This window comes from Chiloscyllium plagiosum, unplaced genomic scaffold (genome assembly GCF_037043375.1).
Source record: "Chiloscyllium plagiosum isolate Xiang-an unplaced genomic scaffold, Cpla_swu_hap1 HiC_scaffold_40, whole genome shotgun sequence".
Classification (NCBI taxonomy): domain Eukaryota; kingdom Metazoa; phylum Chordata; class Chondrichthyes; order Orectolobiformes; family Hemiscylliidae; genus Chiloscyllium; species Chiloscyllium plagiosum.
In genome coordinates, this window is record NW_028270178.1 from 19,521,854 (window position 1) to 19,541,624 (window position 19,771).

Consider the following 19,771-nt stretch of genomic DNA (forward strand, 5'->3'; position numbering starts at 1 on the left):
TAAACAAATCAAAGACATCTCTTATTTATGTAAGAACATATTTACATATATTAAGGCACCCGGAGGGTCTGCTAACTAAACTGACCCCCATTTCCCTTCAGCTGAATGACCTCAGACAGTGGTCTATCTCCACTGTGCCTTGGTGGTAGCTGCCCCAAGCTTTAGTACATCCCCTCAGCATGTTGCCTGCACCTTGGACTGTGCCAGTCTGCAACACTCGGATATGGTCAACTCCTATCTCTGAAATCTCCTGGATGCTGCCTGACCTGCTGCGCTTTTCCAGCAACACATTTCCAGCTCCTATCTCTGAAAGACCAACAAATTTCAGAAAGGCCAGAGAGCGTCTTTCACCGAGTTGACATTCCTCCCTGTGCAGTGGATGTTTGTCTCAGTGTGTATTCTAGAGAACGACCATTAGCTGTAGCTCACAGAGTCACACAACATCTTGACACAGAATTATAACTGAGTGGTCGTGTGTGAAATAAACTTCCAGAGGATTTAATGGACGCAGGTTCAGTTACAATGTTTGAAAGACATTTGGATAAGAACATGAATAAGAAATGTCTGGAAGGATATGGGCCAAGCCCAGACAGGGTGGGATGAGTTTAGTTTGGGAACATGATTGGCATGCAGTGGTTTGACTGAAGGGTCTGCTTCCGTTCTGTATGACCCGATGAACAGTTATTTATTAGGTTTGAATCCTATCAGCGTAAGTTTCAAAGACACCTATTTGAAATCAGAAGCAAGTCTCATCTCTGTTGGAACACATCAGCTGTTCAGAGCAGACAGGGTAATAAATACACAGGAGGAAGAGGGTGATTTTTGAGAATTGGAGACCCTAAGTGTTTGGTCACAATTATTAATGACTGAAAAATCCATGTTTCCAACTTTGCATGTATTCAGGGGAAAAGAATTCTCATCTCAATGGAGAGAAAAGGAGAAGAAGCTGTTAATTCAAACTTAGCTCATGGACAGGGAAAGACAATGTATCTTTATTTTGCCCAGTAGTAAAATGATGGTGTTAGGGAATAGATTGGAAGTTGTTCTGCTATGGATTTTGAAGGTTATAAACTGTTATGTTCAGGGTTTTAGAGAATGTTCACATTGCTTGCAATTAGCTACCATTTTAGTTTTTCAACCAAACCTGCCAATCTCACGTGTACATATTTCCGTAAAAAATCATCCCTCACTTTGTTTTTTTTCATTGGGGCATCAAAGGAAGATGAGGCGACATGATAGAAGTTTACAACATTGGGAGAGAGATGGACTGAATGGACAGTCAGTCATTTAGCTACAAAAGAATTAATATGTGCACATTGTAAAACTAATCTGGCAGGGGGAGGGGTCCCATAATATTGACGAAATAGAGCCACATCATGCGACAGCAAAGGTCACAGGTCTGCGTGAATTCAGCGATGTTGTATGTCAAGAGACTGAGGCAACGCTGGGTCATCGTTACTTGAATGCAAGGAGTGCAGTAGATTAGACTGATGACATTGACACATGGAAATGTGCTGATGTTACCCTGACAAAAACATGGCTGTGGGAAGGGCTGTACTGCCAACTCAACATTCTGGGGTTAAGGATATTCAGGTGAGACAGAGGAGGGTGTAAAAATAGATGACGTTGTATCACAATTAACTCAGGTATCAATTACTGCAATAAGGAGAGATGACATCTTGGAAGGATCCTCAAACGAGGCTTTGTGGGTTGAACTTGAGAATGTCAAGTAGCAGCCAGTTTACTGGGAATGTATTATAGACCCTTGAAGAACTGGCAGGAAATAGAGAAGCAAATATATAGACGGCTCACAGACGTGTGTGCAAAGCAAGAATCGGTAATTATACGGGGGAATTTCACCTTTCCCAACATGAAGGGCGATAGTCATAGAGTCAAAGGTTAGGGGAGTGGATTTCTTGAAATGCATGCAGGAGAGTGTTTTTCTAACAATGCATAAAAGAGATGGTTCAGTGCTGTATCTAGTTCTGGGGATTAAAACCTGACAAGTGTCCGAAATAGCTAAGTGCAGGGGAACATTTTAGCAAAAGCATCCACAACACGGTTCAAATTTTTTATGGACGAGGGAAAAGACGGTCACAGAGAAATGGCTTTGGATTGGGGAAAGGCAAATGTTATTAAAATAAAGCAGCTTCTAGCCTAAGTTGACTCAGTACATATCCTTGTGGGTAACTCTACAGCAGGGCAGTGGTGGGCATTCAAACAGGAGCTGGGAGGGTACAGCTCCAAGTTGTACCTGCAGACGGGCATGTAACAGCAATAAGTTCAGAGAATCCTGGATGTCCAGGACAATTCGGGACTGAATGAGAGAGAAGAGTAGGGCTCTTAGCAAATCCAAAGTGAGCAATTCAGCTGTAGCCCCACAGGAAGACAGGATGTGCAGGAGGGAACTTGAGAAAGCTGTTAGAAGAACAACAAGGGGGCATGAGAAAGGACTTGCAAACAGGATTAGGGAGGGTCCTATGATGCTTTATAAATACATTAAAGGGAAGAGGTTTACCAGGGAAAGAGTAGAGTCCGTTAGTGACTAAGGGACAGCCTGTGTGTAAGCAGCAGGATATTCCAAGGGTGTGAAATCAATGCTTCTCCTCAACTTCACTTTGGTAAAGAAGGACATAGGTATGGAATTCAGGAAAAGGGACTGAGGAACTTCCATAGTTTGACTGAGAGAATGGGAGAGTATGGCTCGAAACAGACAAGTTCCCTGGTCCGGGTGATTTCCATCCCAGGCCACTGTGGGAAGGGAGCCAGGAAACTGTAGGGTATCCCACATAAATTGTTACCTCCTCTCTGGCCACAGGGAATGTGCCAGAGAACTGGAGGACGGCTGCTGTGGTTCCACTTTTCAAGAAAGTAGAGATGAACTCAGGAAATTACCAGTCTTGCATCACTGGTAGGGATATTATTGGAGACAATTTTGAAGAAGAGAATTAATACACAACTGGAAAGGCATGGGTTAATTAAGGATCGTCAGCATGGCTTTGTCAGTGGGAGGTCATGCCTCAATCTGTTTGATTTCATTCTTGAGTATCCATGAGCACCTGACTGACTTGGGGCAATTTTGTTTTCTGGGAAGAAGTGAGCACGGCAGATGTTGGAGATCAGAGTGGAAGAGTGTGGTGCTGGAAAGCACAGCCGGTAAGGCAACATCCGAGGAGCAGGAGAATTGGCGTTTCAAGCATGCTCTCTTCATCTGGAATGTGGGGAGAGCCCAAGGGGGTTGAGAGATAAATGGGAGAGGGTGGGGGAAAGGTAGCCAAGAATTGATAGGTCAATGGAGATGGGGGTGGAAGGTGATACGTCAGTGAGGAGGGTGGAGCAGATAGGTGGGAAGGAAGATGGACATGTAGGGCATGTCATGAAGGTGATAGTGAAGATTGGACCTGGGAAAAGGTGGGGGGAGGGGAAATGAGGAAACTGGTCAAATCCACATTGATCCCTGTGGTTGGAGGTTCCCAAGGCAGAGCATGAGGTGTTCTTTCTCCAGGCGTCAGGTGGTAAACGTTTGGTGGTAGAGGAGGCCCAGGACCGGCATTTCCTTGGCAGAGTTGGAGGGGGAGTTAAAGTGTATGGCCATGGGGCGGTGGTGTTTGTTTCGTGCGTGTTTCCCAGAGATATTCTCTGAAGCATTCTACAAGTAGACGTTCTGTCTCCCCAAGACAGAGGAGACCACATCAGGAGCAATGGATACAGTGGATAATTCTGTTTCCGAGTGTTCATTGGTTTTATTTCAGGAATGCCTACTCGGTAGGGCGGTCAGATAAATTGTATTCTCAGAATGTAACAATAATATCTTGCCATTAACCACAAAAAGAATAAATTATGTTCTTGGGAACATAACCTCACTAGACAAGAGCAATGTAAGAAAATATAACAGCGGTGACATCCACCAGCCTGCCCCCAAACACTTTATTCCCAATGAGTTCCAGTGGGAAACAAAACAGGAACAAACATTTGGATAACTTAAAATCAGAAGTTGCTCAGAAAACCCTCATCAGGTCTGGCAGCATCTGTGGAAAGGGAACCTTATTGTCCAGTCCTAAAGAATGGTAACTGGACTCGAAACATTAACTTGGCTTTCTCTCACCAGTCGCTGCTGGGTTTGTTCAGTGATTGCCGTTTTCATATTTATTTCAGCTCTCCAGCATCCACACTTTATTTCCTTTTAGTTGCAAATGCACAGTCATAGTTGGCACTCAGAGCCAAGAGAGGTATGATAGCAGACCAGGAATTATTGAGGTTACTAACAGACAAAAGACACTCATAATCCGATCCAGACGAGCAAGGGAACCAAAACCGAGAGACAATTTCCAAACAGAAACTACTTTGCATTTCTTTGGCTTTGAATGATTCTGAAAACCAGTCGCCACGGAGAGTTCAGCACCTTCTTCAGCTCCTCCCTGAACTTCCCGTGTGTTGCAGCATAAATAAATGTGTTTGGGCAGGAGCTCAAAAGTTTTAACATCATTCCCGTTTCCGTGGCGATATACCCAGATTTTGTTCGGTCCCCTCCATCGTAAATGCTGTTGACCATTCTAGTTGTTGCAAAACTAATCACCGCCGTCAGCCACAGCAGTAAGAAAGAGCCTGATACAGCAAAGAGGAACATGATGGATTTCTTTCGGTTCTCCATTTCTAGATCTCGATGATTCTCACTGTGGGTACCTCGGAGACTGATTGTCATAGAATTGAACAAGGCGATTAATGTAAAGGGAAACCAGATGACCCACACAGTGTGAAACCAGGCAAATGCAGCCCCTGGGGGTGAGGAGAAAAAGGCTACACGTGTCTGACACCCCCACTGCAGCTTGTGAATTATTCGCTGATGTTCTTAGGCAAATAAGAAGGGGATGTTCTTTAACATAATCACAACAAAGAGGGTTGTTATAACCAAAACCGCAGTTCTCTTGGTGCAATACCTCGCCTTAAACCTTTGCCAGCAGATCATTACAAATCGGTCAAATGTGAAAGAAACAGTAAACCAAATGGACACATCAATTGCGACAGGTGCTATATACAGAAGTAACTTACATATTGAAGTGAGTGAGAGGAATGAAAGCGGAAAGTTATAACTGATAACATGGTACAGCAGCACATTGTTGAACATGAGCAGTAGATCTGCTACTGCCATGGCCAACATATAGATGCAGATACACCTGGAAAGGCTGCAGTTTCCCCTGCAAAGAATCACAATTGTCAGGGTGTTTGCTGGAAGGAAAAAGAGAGGAGGGTTATGATGTCTCAAATCATTGCCAGGAAAGAAATGCATCATTTGACATTATCCAAAAAATATCAATGAAAAAATTATTTGGAAACGCTTACCAGGAATCGCAATGGCCACCAGTGTTGGGTAATAAATGGCTCTTATCAGCAGAATAACTGGTTGTCCCATCTTCTGGTGGTTAAAGTATTCTCTCAGATTTGAAGCATCCAGCTGGTGCACAACTGAGGCAATAAATATAACCCTTTATTTATAGAAGCTTTGATTCTCCAGGCAGCCAATGATGAAATCATATTTAGCTTTAGCTACAAGCATTCAGTAAATAGAGTCGGCTCAGTTGTTTTGTACGTATCAGGTTAAAGAAAAATTGAGTTGCTATTAGTCAGTAAAAAGAAATAAAATGTTCAATGTGGAAATTATCCCATTGTGCTGCGCTGATACATTTTCCTCCAGAAAGTGTGACAATCAGATATCAGGCTTCAATGTAATGTTTAGTTTCTCACAATCCGAGAACATAAAGGACAAACAAGGAATCAATAAGAATTGGGATCCAGAACTCCGAGCACTTAGACAAAATGACAAACTGAATAGCCAGGCCTACAAGCTGTCTGTGAATGATACACAGTTGAGCGTAAGTCCAGTATTTTTAACTGTTAACTAAAGATGTTATTGATACAATTAGAGAGAAAACCTTAGCATTCAGATCAAGATGTCAAATCATTTGGTTCGAGATGAGAAAGTGAAGGGGCGGTGTTGTTAGGAGCTTGGGCTGAGTGTCAGAGGTCATAGGGTTGACTGATGGAGGCCAGTGAGCCAAGAGCCTTCTTCACTGCTCTAACTGTGCCTCCATTTTCGGAGAACAGTGCACCTGAACGCCATGATCCCTCTGTTCCATTACACACCTTTAGATCCTATCATTCACCATGAAACTCCTACCTTGATTTGACTTTCCAAACCTCTCACTTATCCATATGAAATTCTATTTACCATTTCGCAGCCCACTTCCCCAGCTGATCAAGGTCTGGCTGCAATTCCTGATAACCTTCCTCATTGTACACAATACCACATATTTTAGAGTCATATGAAAACTTACCAATCAGCACAGCACAGAAATAAACCCTTCCATCCAACTACTCTATGACGACCAGATTTTCTGAACAAATCTCATCCCATTTACCAGCATTTGGCCCATAGTGCTCTTATCCATTTCTACTCATATATCCATCAAGATGCCTCTTAAATGTTGTAATTGTACCAGCCTCCAACAATTGTTTTGGCAGCTCATTCCATGCACGCACCGCCCTCTTGGAAATAGATGCAAAGAAATACTGATGACTGTGTGAAAAATACTATATGTCATGAGTGACTTTAATCTACTTATACAAGAGGTACATACACGCAGACCGAGGTAGTTTAGGTCTGGCAACATTGCTTGAGAAAATACAGAATTCAACTCCATTTCTCTCCCCACAGGTACTGTCAGACCAGCTCAGTTTCCCCTGTAATTTCTGTCTTTGTTTGTGTCAGGTATCTATCATCTGCAGTTCTTTGTTTTATCTTAAAGGAGATTAATAAATAGTCCATCACCTGGTTGTGGGTCACTTTCACAGAACGACGGATTCTACAGCTAACCACACAGCAGACAATGTTAGATCTGCTAATGTTGCAATAACACAGGGTTATTCATGACCACAAAGTGAAGGCACCCCAAGGTAACAGTGGTCTTAACATAATTAGGTATCATTTCAGGTTTGAGAGGGAAATGAGTGGATCTAAAGGTGGTGATTTCACCTTAAATGGGCCAACTGTGAGGACACCAGGATGAAGTGAATTTGAGAATTAGGTCATGCACGAGGTTAGTCCAGACATTGTATCAGACAGTTGAGAAGATATTTCAGAATACACAGCACAAGTACAATTTAACAAGAATAATGTTTGCAATGGGATAATGCATGAAGTGAACTGAAGAATTTAAACATTGAAAACACATTCATTGCCAAAGTAAGAAGAATGTGAAAGAGTTGGAACATGGCAAGGATTTTATTTTTAAAATGGCTCATAAAGAAGGGAAACTTGTTTAGCAGACAAACAAAATAGTGAGAAATGTAACAACAGATAGGAAGTGTATCTATCGGCATTATTGAACATAAAAGCAATATTTTCATGACCTGGTTTTCTGGATAATATATTTGGGGAATATATGTTGAAAAATAAGGAAATGACAGATATTAAAATCCAAATTACATACAGAAGTAGGTAACTTGTCCTTCCATGTAATCTCCATCACCTCAATGAGATTATGTCTGATCTAACAAGCTTCAACTCCACTTTTCTGCCTGTTCTCCAGAACTCTTCATTCCCTTCCTGATTAAAATCTGTCTCTCTCATCCTTGAATATACTTAATGACCCAACTTTGACAGCCCGCTGCAGTAAAGAATTCCAGAGATTCACTGCCCTCTGAAAGAAGAAATTGCTGCTCATCTCTGTCTAAAAGGTATGACACCTTGTTCTGAGATTATACCCTCTATTCCGAGACTCTCCCAAAAGGGGAAACAATCTCTCCACATCTACTCTCTCAAGTCCCCTAAGAATATTGTATGTTTCAATAAGGTCTCCTCTCTTCTTTCTACATTCCAGTGAGTACAGGCCTAACCTTGTCACTGCCTCCTCCACAGACATGCCCTCTGGGTAGGAGGAGAAGGCAGAGTGGAGGTAGACGAGATTCACAAGACCAAGAAGATTGCTAAGTCAGAGCAGTAAACATTGTTTACTTGGACTTTATAAGAGCCTTTCACTTGGTGGACTAATTAGCAAAGTAATATCACATGGGATTCAGGGGGAGCTTGCCAATTGAATATGAGTTGCCTTCACTGTAGGATACAGTGAGTCATGGGGGGGTGGTTGTTTTTCAGACTGGAGGCCTGTGACCAGCGGTATCCACTGGAATTGGTGTTGTTTGTAATTTGCACCAAAGATTTAGATGAGAATATATAAGGCCTGCTTATTAAGTTTGTGGGTGACACCAAGACTGGTGAAGACGGTCATTTTAGATTACATTGAGATATTCATCAATTAGTTCAATGGGCTGAAGAGGGGCAAAAGGAGTTTAGTTTAGATAAGTGTGAGGTATTGCATTTGGAAAAACAAACAAAGGGGCAGGACTTACAAATTATAAGTGGGGCCTTAGACAGCATCGTAGAACAGAGAGAGACCCACGGGTTCAGGTCGATAATTCTTTGTATCACGGGTAGACAGGGTTGTTAAGAAGGTGTTTAACATGCTTTCCTTCATTGCTCTGAGCTTTGAGTATTGGAGTTGGTACATCATGTTTAGTTGCACAGACATTGGTGAGGCCTCTCTGGAGTACTGTGCACAATTCTAGTCACCTTGTTCTGGGAAGGATTTTATTAAGCTGGAGAGGGTTTAGAAGAGATTTACCACAATGTTACCACAAATGGAAAAATTTTTTTATCAGGAGAAGCTGGATAGGCTGGGACTTTTTTCACTGGATCATAGGAGGTTGAGGGGTGATCTTAGAGGTTTATAAAATCATGAGGGGTGCAGGTAAGGTGAAAGGCAGGTGACTGTTCCCTAGGGTGGTGGATTTCAAGACCAGGCGCATATTGTTTTAATGTCAGAGAGGAAAGATTTAAACAAAACATGAGGGACATTTTTTAACAGTATTGAATGATCTGCCAGGGGAAGTGGTGGATGCAGGGACAATTACAAAATTTGAAAGACATTTGGATAAATTCATGAATAAGAAAGATTGGAAGGGATATGGGCCAAGCCCAGCCAGGTGGGACTAGTTTAGTTGGGTTTGTCAGCAGAGACTGGTTGGACCGAAGGGTAAGTTTCTGTTCTGTATGACGACATGAGTTTACATTTGTCAGGAGGAACCCCTCTGGGTTACTAATGCCCATTAGGGAAGGAAATTGGTGTCCAGGCCTGCTCAGGCCTAGTCAGGACTCCAGACCCACAGTAATGTGGTTAACACTTAGCTGTCCACTGGGCAATAAGAGAATGTGCAATTAATGCTGATTATAGCCAGTGACACCCTCTGCCTGGTAATGAGCAATGAAAAACAATCATTCCTCTATTTTATTGCTGAAAGTGTGAACATTACCTCACTCAGACTTAGACTCACCTTTTTTTTGGGTTTAACTGATTTATTCGTTATTTTCTCTCCTTCATCTTAAAGATTTGGTCTTGTTCTTCATCTTGGGATTGAAGGTCATGTCTGACCTGTGGGCAATGTTATGATCAACGATTTCATCATTCCCAAGAAGCCCAATCATTTATTAGGGATGAATTAAGCCATCAAAGTGTCAGCAGAATAATTTACTTTTGCTTCAGATTCCTGTTGAATTTACATAGAATCATAGAATTCCTGCAGCATGGAAACAGTCCCTTCGGTCCAACACACACACACACACCGACACTCTGAACAGTAAACCAACCAGACTCATTTCCCTATCCTATTATTCTCTATTAATCCCTGACTAATGTACCTAACCTACACATCGCTGAACCCTATGGGCAATTTAGCACGGCTATTTCATTTAACGTGCACATCTTTGGACCATGGGAGGAAACCGGAGCACCCAGAGAAAACCCACACATACATGGGGAGAAAGTGCAAACTCCACCCAAACAGTGGTCAGAGGCTGTCCTTGCTACTTTTAACTTCCCTCCAACTCTCACTATTTGGTAAGATTCAGTGTTTTGGCATTGGCCTGAGATACAATTGAATATGGATTTCACAGATACATTCCCATGTGCCTATGTTTCTGCCTTTCCAGTGGAATATATTTGTTCTTATCCACACTGATCATCTTTGCAATATTTTCCGCTGTCGTATCTGTTATGAAGTTGAAGGCATATATGTTCACTCGAAAACAGAAAGCGTTTCCTGAAGTTTGAAGTGAAGTTCAAGTGCAGGCTCAACTTTCTGAATGGAAAGGATGGCAAACAGGCTGTTCCCAAAATAGGAGGAGAAAGTGAGGACTGCAGATGCTGGAGATCAGAGCTGAAATGTGTTGCTGGAAAAGCGCAGCAGGTCAGGCAGCATCCAAGAAGCAGGAGAATCGACGTTTCAGGCATAAGCCCTTCTTCAGGAATCTGATTCCTGAAGAAGGGCTTATGCCCGAAACGTCAATTCTCCTGCTTCTTGGATGCTGCCTGACCTGCTGCGCTTTTCCAGCAACACATTTTCAGCTCTGTTCCCAAAATAGATACACATAACAAATAGCTGTAAAATGGATACCCAAGTTTTGGTTGCTGTTTTGACAAAAATGGGAATTTAATCAATTAGTTTGAATTATGCCCAGGATACTAAAATCCAATTGTGTTTAAATTTATTGTTTGGCAACATTTGACCAATGGGATGGGGAGTATAAAAAAGTGAAGGCATTTTGAAAATTGGTGAGGTAGAGCAACTGCCACTGATTTGCAGACCACCTGCCACAGAGCCGGACAGCTAACTGCCATAGAGCCAGACAATTAACGGCCATAGTGTTGGACAGCTAACTGCCGTATAGCCAGGCAGCTAACTCCCATAGAGCCAAACAGCTAACGGCCATAGAGCCAGACAGCTAATTTACATAGAGCCAGAGAGCAAACTGCCCATTGCACATCTCGCTCTCAAAGAAATTAGAAAACACTGTGTATCAATGTATCTTTTCGTGGAGGACCCACTTCCAGTAAAAAGAAAGGAAGCAGATGACCCAGGGCAATCAGAGACAGAAGATTGAAGACAGCAGAGCAGACAGAGACTGTGTGGCCTTGAGATTAAGTTAATGTAATGTTTAATAAATGTCTTATTGGAACAGCATTTTTATTTACAGATTTGGGGTCAGATACTGAGTAGTTCAGAAAACGGGACTTGGATTTGTGACTAGTTCTTATTTAGTGTTTACTATTAGAGTCAAGAAAATAAATTGTTATTTTTCTTTAAAGACTCAAATTTAGGAGGTTCCTGTCACTCTCTGATATAAAGACCAGTCACTGTGAATAAACCTGCTGAGTGGCTGTGTACCTCAGGTAACATTCTTGATTCTGCACATCTGCCTTGCATTCTGTTTCAGCTTATCAATATCATGAAAAAAGATGTGTTTCATATTGAGCCTGTTACCTGCGCCACTTTTTAAACATGTTTTGTTTAACCTTTATGTTTCATCTTTTTGAAAGGATCAAGTAACAAATTTTGACCTGACTGTTGGTTTGTCACAATTAAGATAGAGTTGTGTAATTCCTCACTAAAAGGTAGCACACCTTAGAAATGCTGACCATTGTTTCCCATCACCTGTGGGACATGGGCATCGCTGGCTGGGTCAGCATTTATTACCCGTCGCCAGTTGCCAATTGAGAAGGTGGCGTGGGCTGCCTTCTTGAACCGCCACAGTCCCAGGGAATTCTGGGATTTTGACTCAGCGACAGTGACACAATATCTTTTCCAAGTCAGGATGGCTTGGAGGGGAACTTGCGGGAGGTGGGTGTTCCCATGTATCTTCTGCTTCCCCCCAACCCCACCCTGTACTACTAGATGGAATTGGCCTTGGATTTGGAAGATGCTGTTAAGATGCTGATACTTATCGAATTTCTACAGCGTACCTTGTAGACTGTACACACTGCTCAGGTGTTGGTTAGCTCAGTTGGCTGAATGGCTGGTCTGTGATGTGGAATGATGACAATAGCATCGGATGAGGTCACCATGGAAGCCCCACCTTCTCAACATCAGGTTAAAGCTGATGAGCGGTCATCTCTCTCAGATGGGAGAACAATGGTCTCATTATCCAGAAATATTGTGACACTCAATGCAGATTGACACTCAATGTCTGACTGTGCACATGGGCCCTGGTAAAGGGTGCTGAATAGCTCCATAGAAACTAACTTGTTTCAAAGAGAAACTAGCTACCGAAGGATCGTTAAACCCATGAGCTTTGCCCTGAAGCCTTTTATAAATATTGTTGAACCCAGGCCTCTGAAGCACTATGTAAATATTTTCCTAACTGAGATGCTCTGAAACAGGATGACTCACCCCTGAAGCAGGTACAAATGGAAACCTGGGGGCTCCTGGCTGTTTTGGACCAGGCCAGGCCCCTTCAAAATATTTTAAGAAAGAAGCCGAGAACCTCATGTTTTCCCATTTTAAAGGAAGATGTGAAATGCCGTTTTCCAAATGCGATGCAACTGGTCAAAAGCCTCGATGTTCAGCAAAACAATGTATTTAAACACTGCTGTTAAACTACAAACAAAGGAAAGAGGAATTTAGAACAGCTTAACTATTGAAAAACATCGCTGAATAAAAGATACAGTAACACTATAGTTCCAATATAGTAACCATCCCATAAACACACCTCCTGGCAAAAAAGAAACATTCAGACAAGGATTCTCACATACAGTTTTCTAATCCAGGAGGCAAAGAACACACAAGAGAGAATTCAGAGAGTATAACAGATAGGAGTTATTCACTGAAGATACCAAAGCTTTTAATATCCAATACCTTTTTTCTTAATACCAAACCTAAACACGAAATAAGAGTAGAAAGGCTGCTCTATGAGAGCTGGCTATGCCCAGGCTGCTTCCATTGTTCCAACATTATCATGGAAAACACTCCCAAAGGCCTCAAACCTCGTTTATTTTCTTACAGATAGCTCCACATGTCTGCCTTGCAACCTCTCTTCAAAAAAAGCCTGGACAAAATAACTCTGAATGTGACAGCATTGTCACATTGCTCAGAGGCAGGGACACTACCACTGTGGCACGAGAGCTCTCCCTGAGCCTTTCTCAAGCTCCAGTGGTCTCAGTGTTGGAATAAGAATCGAGAAGCCACGGAGATTCATAGCAATGCTCAAGGAGACTCTGCATTACATTGATATATGAGAGAGGTCGGATTGCAGTCCAGAAATCCATCAGGTTACTATCAGATTAAAGAAAATCAGGTTCCAGGCCAGATCAGCAAGGGAAACAAAACTGAGACCCAATATTCCAAACAGAGGCTACTTTGCATTTGCTCGGTTTTGGATTACACTTAAAATTAGAAACAATGGAGCGTTCACCACCTTCTTCAGCTCCTCCCTGAACTTCCTTTGTGTTGCAGCATAAATAAATGTGTTTGGGCAGGAGCTCAAAAATTTTAGCATGGTTCCAGTTTCGGTGGCGATATACCCAGGATTTCTGAAATCACTTCTGTAGTAAATGCTGTTTACCATTCTAGTTGTAGCAAAACTAATCACCGCCGTCAGCCACAGCAGTAAGAAAGAGCCTGATACAGCAAAAAGGAAAATGATGGATTTCTTTCGGTTCTCCATCTCTGGATTTCGATGATTCTCACCGTGGGTACCTCGCAGACTGTTCCGTGCTCTGCTGCCAATCAAGACATGTTTGATTGTCATAGAATTGAACAAGGCAATTAATGTAAAGGGAAGCCAGATGACCCACACAGTGTGAAACCAGGCAAACGCAGCCCCTGGGGGTGAGGAGAAAAATGCTACACGTGTTTGACACCCCCACTGCAGCTTGTGAATTACTCGCTGATGTTCATAGGCAAATAAGATGGGAATGTTCTTGAACATAATCACAACAAAGAGGGTTGTTATAACCAGAACTGCAGTTCTCTTGGTGCAATACCTCGCCTTAAACTTTTGCCAGCAGATCACTACGAATCGGTCAAATGTAAATGAAACGGTGAACCAAATGGACAAATCAATTGCGACAGGTGCTATATACAGAAGTAACTTACATATTGAAGTGAGTGACAGGAATGACAGGGGAAAATTATAACTGATGATATGGTATAACAGCACATTGTTGATCATGAGCAGTAGATCTGCTATTGCCATGGCCAACATATAGACAGAGATACACTTGGAAAGGCTGCAGTTTCCCCTGCAAAGAATCACAATTGTCAAGGTGTTTGCTGGAAAGAGAAAGAGAGTGCAGGTTGATAATGTTTACATGCATTGTTCAAAAAATTATATCATTTGACATTATCCAACAAGTGGCAAGGAACAAATGACTTAGAAATGCTTACCAGGAATTCCAATGGCCACGAGCATTGGGTAATAAATGCCTTTTATCAGCAGAATAACTGGTTGCCCCATCTTCTGGTGGTTGGAGTATTCTTTTTGAGATTAACCTTCTCGCTGCTGCACAACCAAGGCAACGAAAATAACCATTTATTTATAGACATTTTGATTCTCCAGGCAACCAATGATGAAATCATAATTAGTGTTAGTTACAAGCATTCAGTAAATAGAGTTAGGTCATCTGTTTTGCATATGTCACATTAACGGAAAATAATGCAGTTCCAGAGGTGTGTAATAACATCTGTAAATATGTTGATTTGAAAAATACGAGTGTTTCAGGACTTCTGATCGCTAGAAATAGATTAGATTACTCACAGTGTGGAAACAGATGTTCAACATAATGTTCGTTTTTCATCAGGAAGATAGTTAAACTTACATCAGCAATTAAAAACATAGAATAATTAGGAAATGGTATCCAGTACTCAGCCCTGGTTCCAAGATGACAAACACTGATACCTAAATATGCGAGACTACCAAGAATCTGTGAGATATGGGAAGCTTGGAGAAAGATGGGTGGGTGTAACTGTTAAATCAAGGATGACATTCATACGATGGAGAGAAACTTTAGCATAAAGACCAAGGTGTTGTAATTGTTTGGTTAGAGATGAGAAAGAGTAAAAGGAACAAGTTTTTTGGAATTTTGGGATAAAGATGCTTTGACATTAACTAATTGTAGCAGGGATGGTTAGGGCGAAGTAATGGGGATTTTGCGAAAGGCTTGGCATAATCACGGATGGTTTTCCTCATTGTATACACTGGCTGACACTGATGAATTTCATTTAGATCTGATAGCACTGATGGAGGGAAAACAGAGTTAATCTATATTATTGTACTACAGGGGCCACCAAACCAGCTGAGTTTCTCCTGAAATTTGTGTTTTTGTTTGTCTCAGATCTCCAGCATCCACACTCCTTTTGTTTCTCTTCAGAAAAGAAATGCTCTTTAGTTTGAGATAGTACAGATGCCAATTTGTGATGTGTTTTCAAGACAGTTTCTAGGGGTGTCATACTCTAGAGCTAACAGAAGAGCAGGCAATACTCGACCTGGAATGATTACAAAGACACAGGATGGTTCATGACATCATCTTGAAGGTAGCTTGAGTTAAAAGTGACCATAACAATGTAACACATCAGGTTTGATGGGAAGTTGAGAGGTTCTAAACATGGTGATATCAGCTTTATTGGGGCGATTGTGAGGGCATAAAAACAAAGAGAATTTGGAAATCAGGTTTTGTGTCAAATTAGTAGAGACAGTGTCTGACATTGAAGAAGATATTTCGGAATGCTCAGCAGAAGTGCATTTTAATAAGAACAAAAGAATGCAAGGGAAAAAATTATCTAAAGTGAACTGAGGAAATGAAACATTGAAAACATTGATTAAAAAAAAAGGAGTAGGTCGTACAGAAGAACAGGTAGTATACCAAACATTAGATGTAAAAAAATGCAGAAGGAAGGGGAACCACAATACCACTGGAAATGTAACGACAAATAGCAAGAATTTCTGAAGACACATTTGAACAACAAAAAAGTAAAAGGCCAATATCTGATTTCAAAAGGATGTATTTGGGGAATGTAGCTTGGGAACTAAGGAAATAATAGACATTCACCTTCAAACAAGAAGCTGAAACAGGTCATTCATCCTTCTAGCCATGCTCCATCATCCAATAAGATCGTGATTGATCCGTCTAAGTTCCACATTTTACATTTCTGTCTGTCCCTGGTGACCTTCGATGCCTTACCGACCCTGAATCTACCTCCCACCACCATCAGCATAATTCAAAGAACGTGCCTTGACTCTCGCCTGAGGCAGAAAGCTCCAGAACCAAACAGCCCTCTGAAGTGATGTTTAATCTTGTCTCGAAGCAACATTTGCCATCACACAGGGTTCAGGCAGACCGAGAACAGGGTGCTTTACTTAACTGAGGGCCAAATTGTGAATATGGGGTCGGGGGACCTCTTGGGAAACAGTTCTCACATCAAACAAGAAGATCTATTTGACAACTTTAAGAAGTATAAAGCAATGGCAGTCTGGTTAAGATTCTGAAAGTTCGAAATGCACACATAGTAGTCACCCAAATAAATCTTAATAACAGTATAAGGTCGCTAATCAGTAGGTGCAAATTCTATAAGCAGGAAGCATTAATCACTGCACAGAGAGCTGAAGTATAAAGTGCTGTCAGTACACAGTTTATGAAGCGAGTCTTATGTCATTGAAATTGAATAATCAGTGCACGTTAAGAATGACGATATCTATTTTCCATTTTGTTGGTTTTTCTCCAGAAGGTGAGAGGCAGATCCCAATATGTAGCCTGTCACCCCTCCGTACCCCTTCACTTCTCCCCCACAACAAGGTTCAGGACCCCGGTTCTCTCTCCCTCTCCCACCAGCTTCCACATTGATAGGATCATTTCCCATTATTTCCACTATTCCAGCGGAATTCCACCACCAGATACATACTCCACTCCCCTCCCTTTACCTGTCAGCTTTCCACAGGGAGCCTTCCCTCTGGGACACCCTGATCCACTCCCCCATTTCCAACTCCTCCCGACATCATCATGGCACCTTACATTGCAACCCCACACAGTTTAACACCCACCTGTTACCTTCCTCTGTCCTCACTACCCAAGGCTCCAGAGAAACACCTTCCAGGTAAAGCAGTGATTTACCTGCAGATCACTCAATCTGGGCTATTGTATTGGCTGCTCACAATGAGGTCTCCTCTACACAGGGGGATGAAACGTAGACTGAGTGACCGCTTTGCAGAACACCAATGATCTGTCCATAATAATAACCCAGAGGCTCCTATTGCCTGACACTTCAACACTCCACCCTGTTCCCTGGCCACCATGGTTGTCTCAGGCTTGCTGCAGTGCTCCAGTGAAGCTCAGCACCAGCTGGAAGAACAGCATCTCCTTTTCCACATGGGACCCGACAGCCTTCAGGCCTCAATATTGAGTGCAACAGTTTTAGTGTATGAGCACCTTCTTCTGTTTTCTTTCTCCACTCCCCACAATCCCAGATCCTGCCATAACATGGCTTCCTTCCAGCACAGCCACCTCCTTATTACCCGTCTAGTTTCTCTTCATCCCTGGTTGACCATCAACAATACTTTGGTCTGTCTCTCTTCTTTCTCTCTTTCCCTGTCTACTCAGCTACTGACTCCTTTAGCACCATACCCTCTCATCAGTATTTATACCACCTTTTCTGAGCTGCTGTCAGTTCTGAAGAAGGGTCCACAAGACCATTAGATACCGGAGCAGCATTAGAGTATTCAGCCCATTGAATATGCCCCATGGGTAGTGTAGTGGACAGCCAAGAATGTTACCGCAGTGTACAATGGGACCTTGATCAGCAGGGCTGAAGGGCCAAGGAGTGACAGATGGAGTTGAATTTAGATAAAGGTGAGGTGCTGCATTTTGGTAAAGCACATCAGTGCAGGATTTACACACTTAATGGTAAGGTCCTGGGGAGTGTTGCTGAACAAAGAGACCTTGCAGTGTCGGCTCATACTTCCTTGAAAATAGAGTCGCAGGTAGACAGGATGGTAAAGAACGTGTTTCATATGTGCCCATTATGCCTAATGCCGACCAGATAACCCTAATTAAATCTCGTCCCAATGGCCAGTGTTTGTCCCATATCCCTCCAAACCCTTCCTGTAAATATACACATCCAGATGCCTTTTAAATGTTGTTATTGTACCAGCTTCCGCAAACTTCTCTGACAGCTCATTCTATACCCACACCATTCTCTGTATGAAAACATTTCCCCGGAGTTCCCTTTTATACATTTCCCCTCTCACATTTAACCTATGCCCCCTAGTTCTGGATTCCCCCACGTTACGGAAAAAAACCTTGCCAATTTCCCCAACCCTTGCCCCTCACGATTCTATAAACCTCTATAAGGTCACCCCTCTGCCTCCGACGCTCCAGGAAAAATAAGTCCAGCCTGTTCAGCCTCTCCCGACAACACTAATTCTCCAATCCTTGCAACATCCCAGTAGATCTTTTCTGCACCCTGGTGGCTAATGTCGAATTGTAGTTATACTTTTTTACAGAGCAGCACACAAGAAATAATTGAATTGTTGTCATCAATTCAGTTCAACACACATTGGCAGTGTCTAATACATTAGATGAGCAAATTTAGATGAGGTGGACTGGAGATTTATTTTGTAGAATGCTTTGTGCCCATTTTCTGTAACAACGCAGTGTGGAAAGGATTGAGAAAAAGCTGTTTTTACATTGTCGGGTTGTGAGATAAGGCTGAGCTAATTAGTAATATTATTTAAAAAGAACCATATAATGCAATGCAATGGACTGAGGAGTGGCACACTCCAGTCACAGTGCAAACGTTTTAACTGAATCAAAAATAAATACATAAGCATGACAGGAAAATTGTCGAAGCTTGATTGATTAAATGGGTCAAAATTTCAAAAACTGCTGAATATTTAAATCGATATTTCAAAATGTTCAAAACTATACTCCGTTTAAAAAATAATCTTCAGAAAGAATTATAAGTTAATCAACTTGAGAAGGTTTTACACACAAAGGTGCACTTAATAATGTTGCGAAACAAATCAGGATTGAGAACGTTTTAGAAACCATTAAAGGGATTCCAAAAGTTGATAAAGTTTAGGGGGTGAAAGAATACAAGGCCAAACTGCTAAAGATAGATAAAAGAGAGTCGCTAAAGTAAGCATGGTTACTTAGTGATCATAAGAGGAATTACCATGGGGGAGTGAGAAAAGTGGCCTCACAGTACATGGGTCAACAAGAAGCAGCAATGATCTCCAGGTTTGTTGCTTGGATGAGTCCAGCTTCAGCAACACTCAGGAAGTTTAACACTATCCAGGACAAAGAATCCACTGGATCCACAAAAATGCTGCCCTTCTCTCACTGACATCAGTGGCAGCGTTCCCAAGATGTACTACAGAAAATCTCCAAGGATTCCTGGACAGTGACTTCCAAACCCATGTTCACTTACGTTTGGAGGGACAATCGGAAAACCATCACATACAAGTTCCACTCCGAGCCGCTCACCATCCTGACTTGGAAATATGTTGCCATTCCTTTACTGTTATTGTGACAAAGTCCTGGAACTGTGTCTTCAATGACCTTGTGTGTCGGCCTATACTAAATGGTTCAAGATAGTGGCTTAAGGACAATTATTGATGGGCAATAAATGTTGTCCTCGCCAGCAAAGCAGACCTCCCATCAATGAATAAGAAAATCCCATGATGTTCCTGTGTTGGGAGTGTTTGATTTGGACAGTATAGAGGGCCCTCTGATTCTTACAGTGTCCTCTCATTCCACCCAACCTCATTCTCCAGACATCCTGAACAACTGTTATCAACTTCCCAGGGCCTGGGAAAATTAAGGCCCTAATTTTTCAAAGGATTTCGTGGATAACAGGGTGATCTGGAAAAAAAAAAGTTATATTAATTACC

General features: G+C 42.1%; 1 protein-coding gene and 1 pseudogene across 1 annotated transcript; both read right to left on the reverse strand.

Annotated features, from left to right (window-relative positions):
• Nucleotides 1-4,339: 4,339 nt before the first annotated feature.
• Nucleotides 4,340-5,410, reverse strand: LOC148138377 (putative G protein-coupled receptor 139; annotated as a pseudogene).
• Nucleotides 5,411-13,240: 7,830 nt separating this feature from the next.
• LOC148138378 (putative G protein-coupled receptor 139) lies at nucleotides 13,241-14,344 on the reverse strand. Its single transcript, XM_087981661.1, has 2 exons — nucleotides 14,275-14,344; nucleotides 13,241-14,160 (listed from the first exon to the last, which is right to left on the reverse strand). Exons 1-2 carry the CDS (start codon nucleotides 14,342-14,344, stop codon nucleotides 13,241-13,243), a joined length of 990 nt encoding a protein of 329 aa, XP_087837787.1.
• Between the last annotated feature and the right edge of the window lie 5,427 nt (nucleotides 14,345-19,771).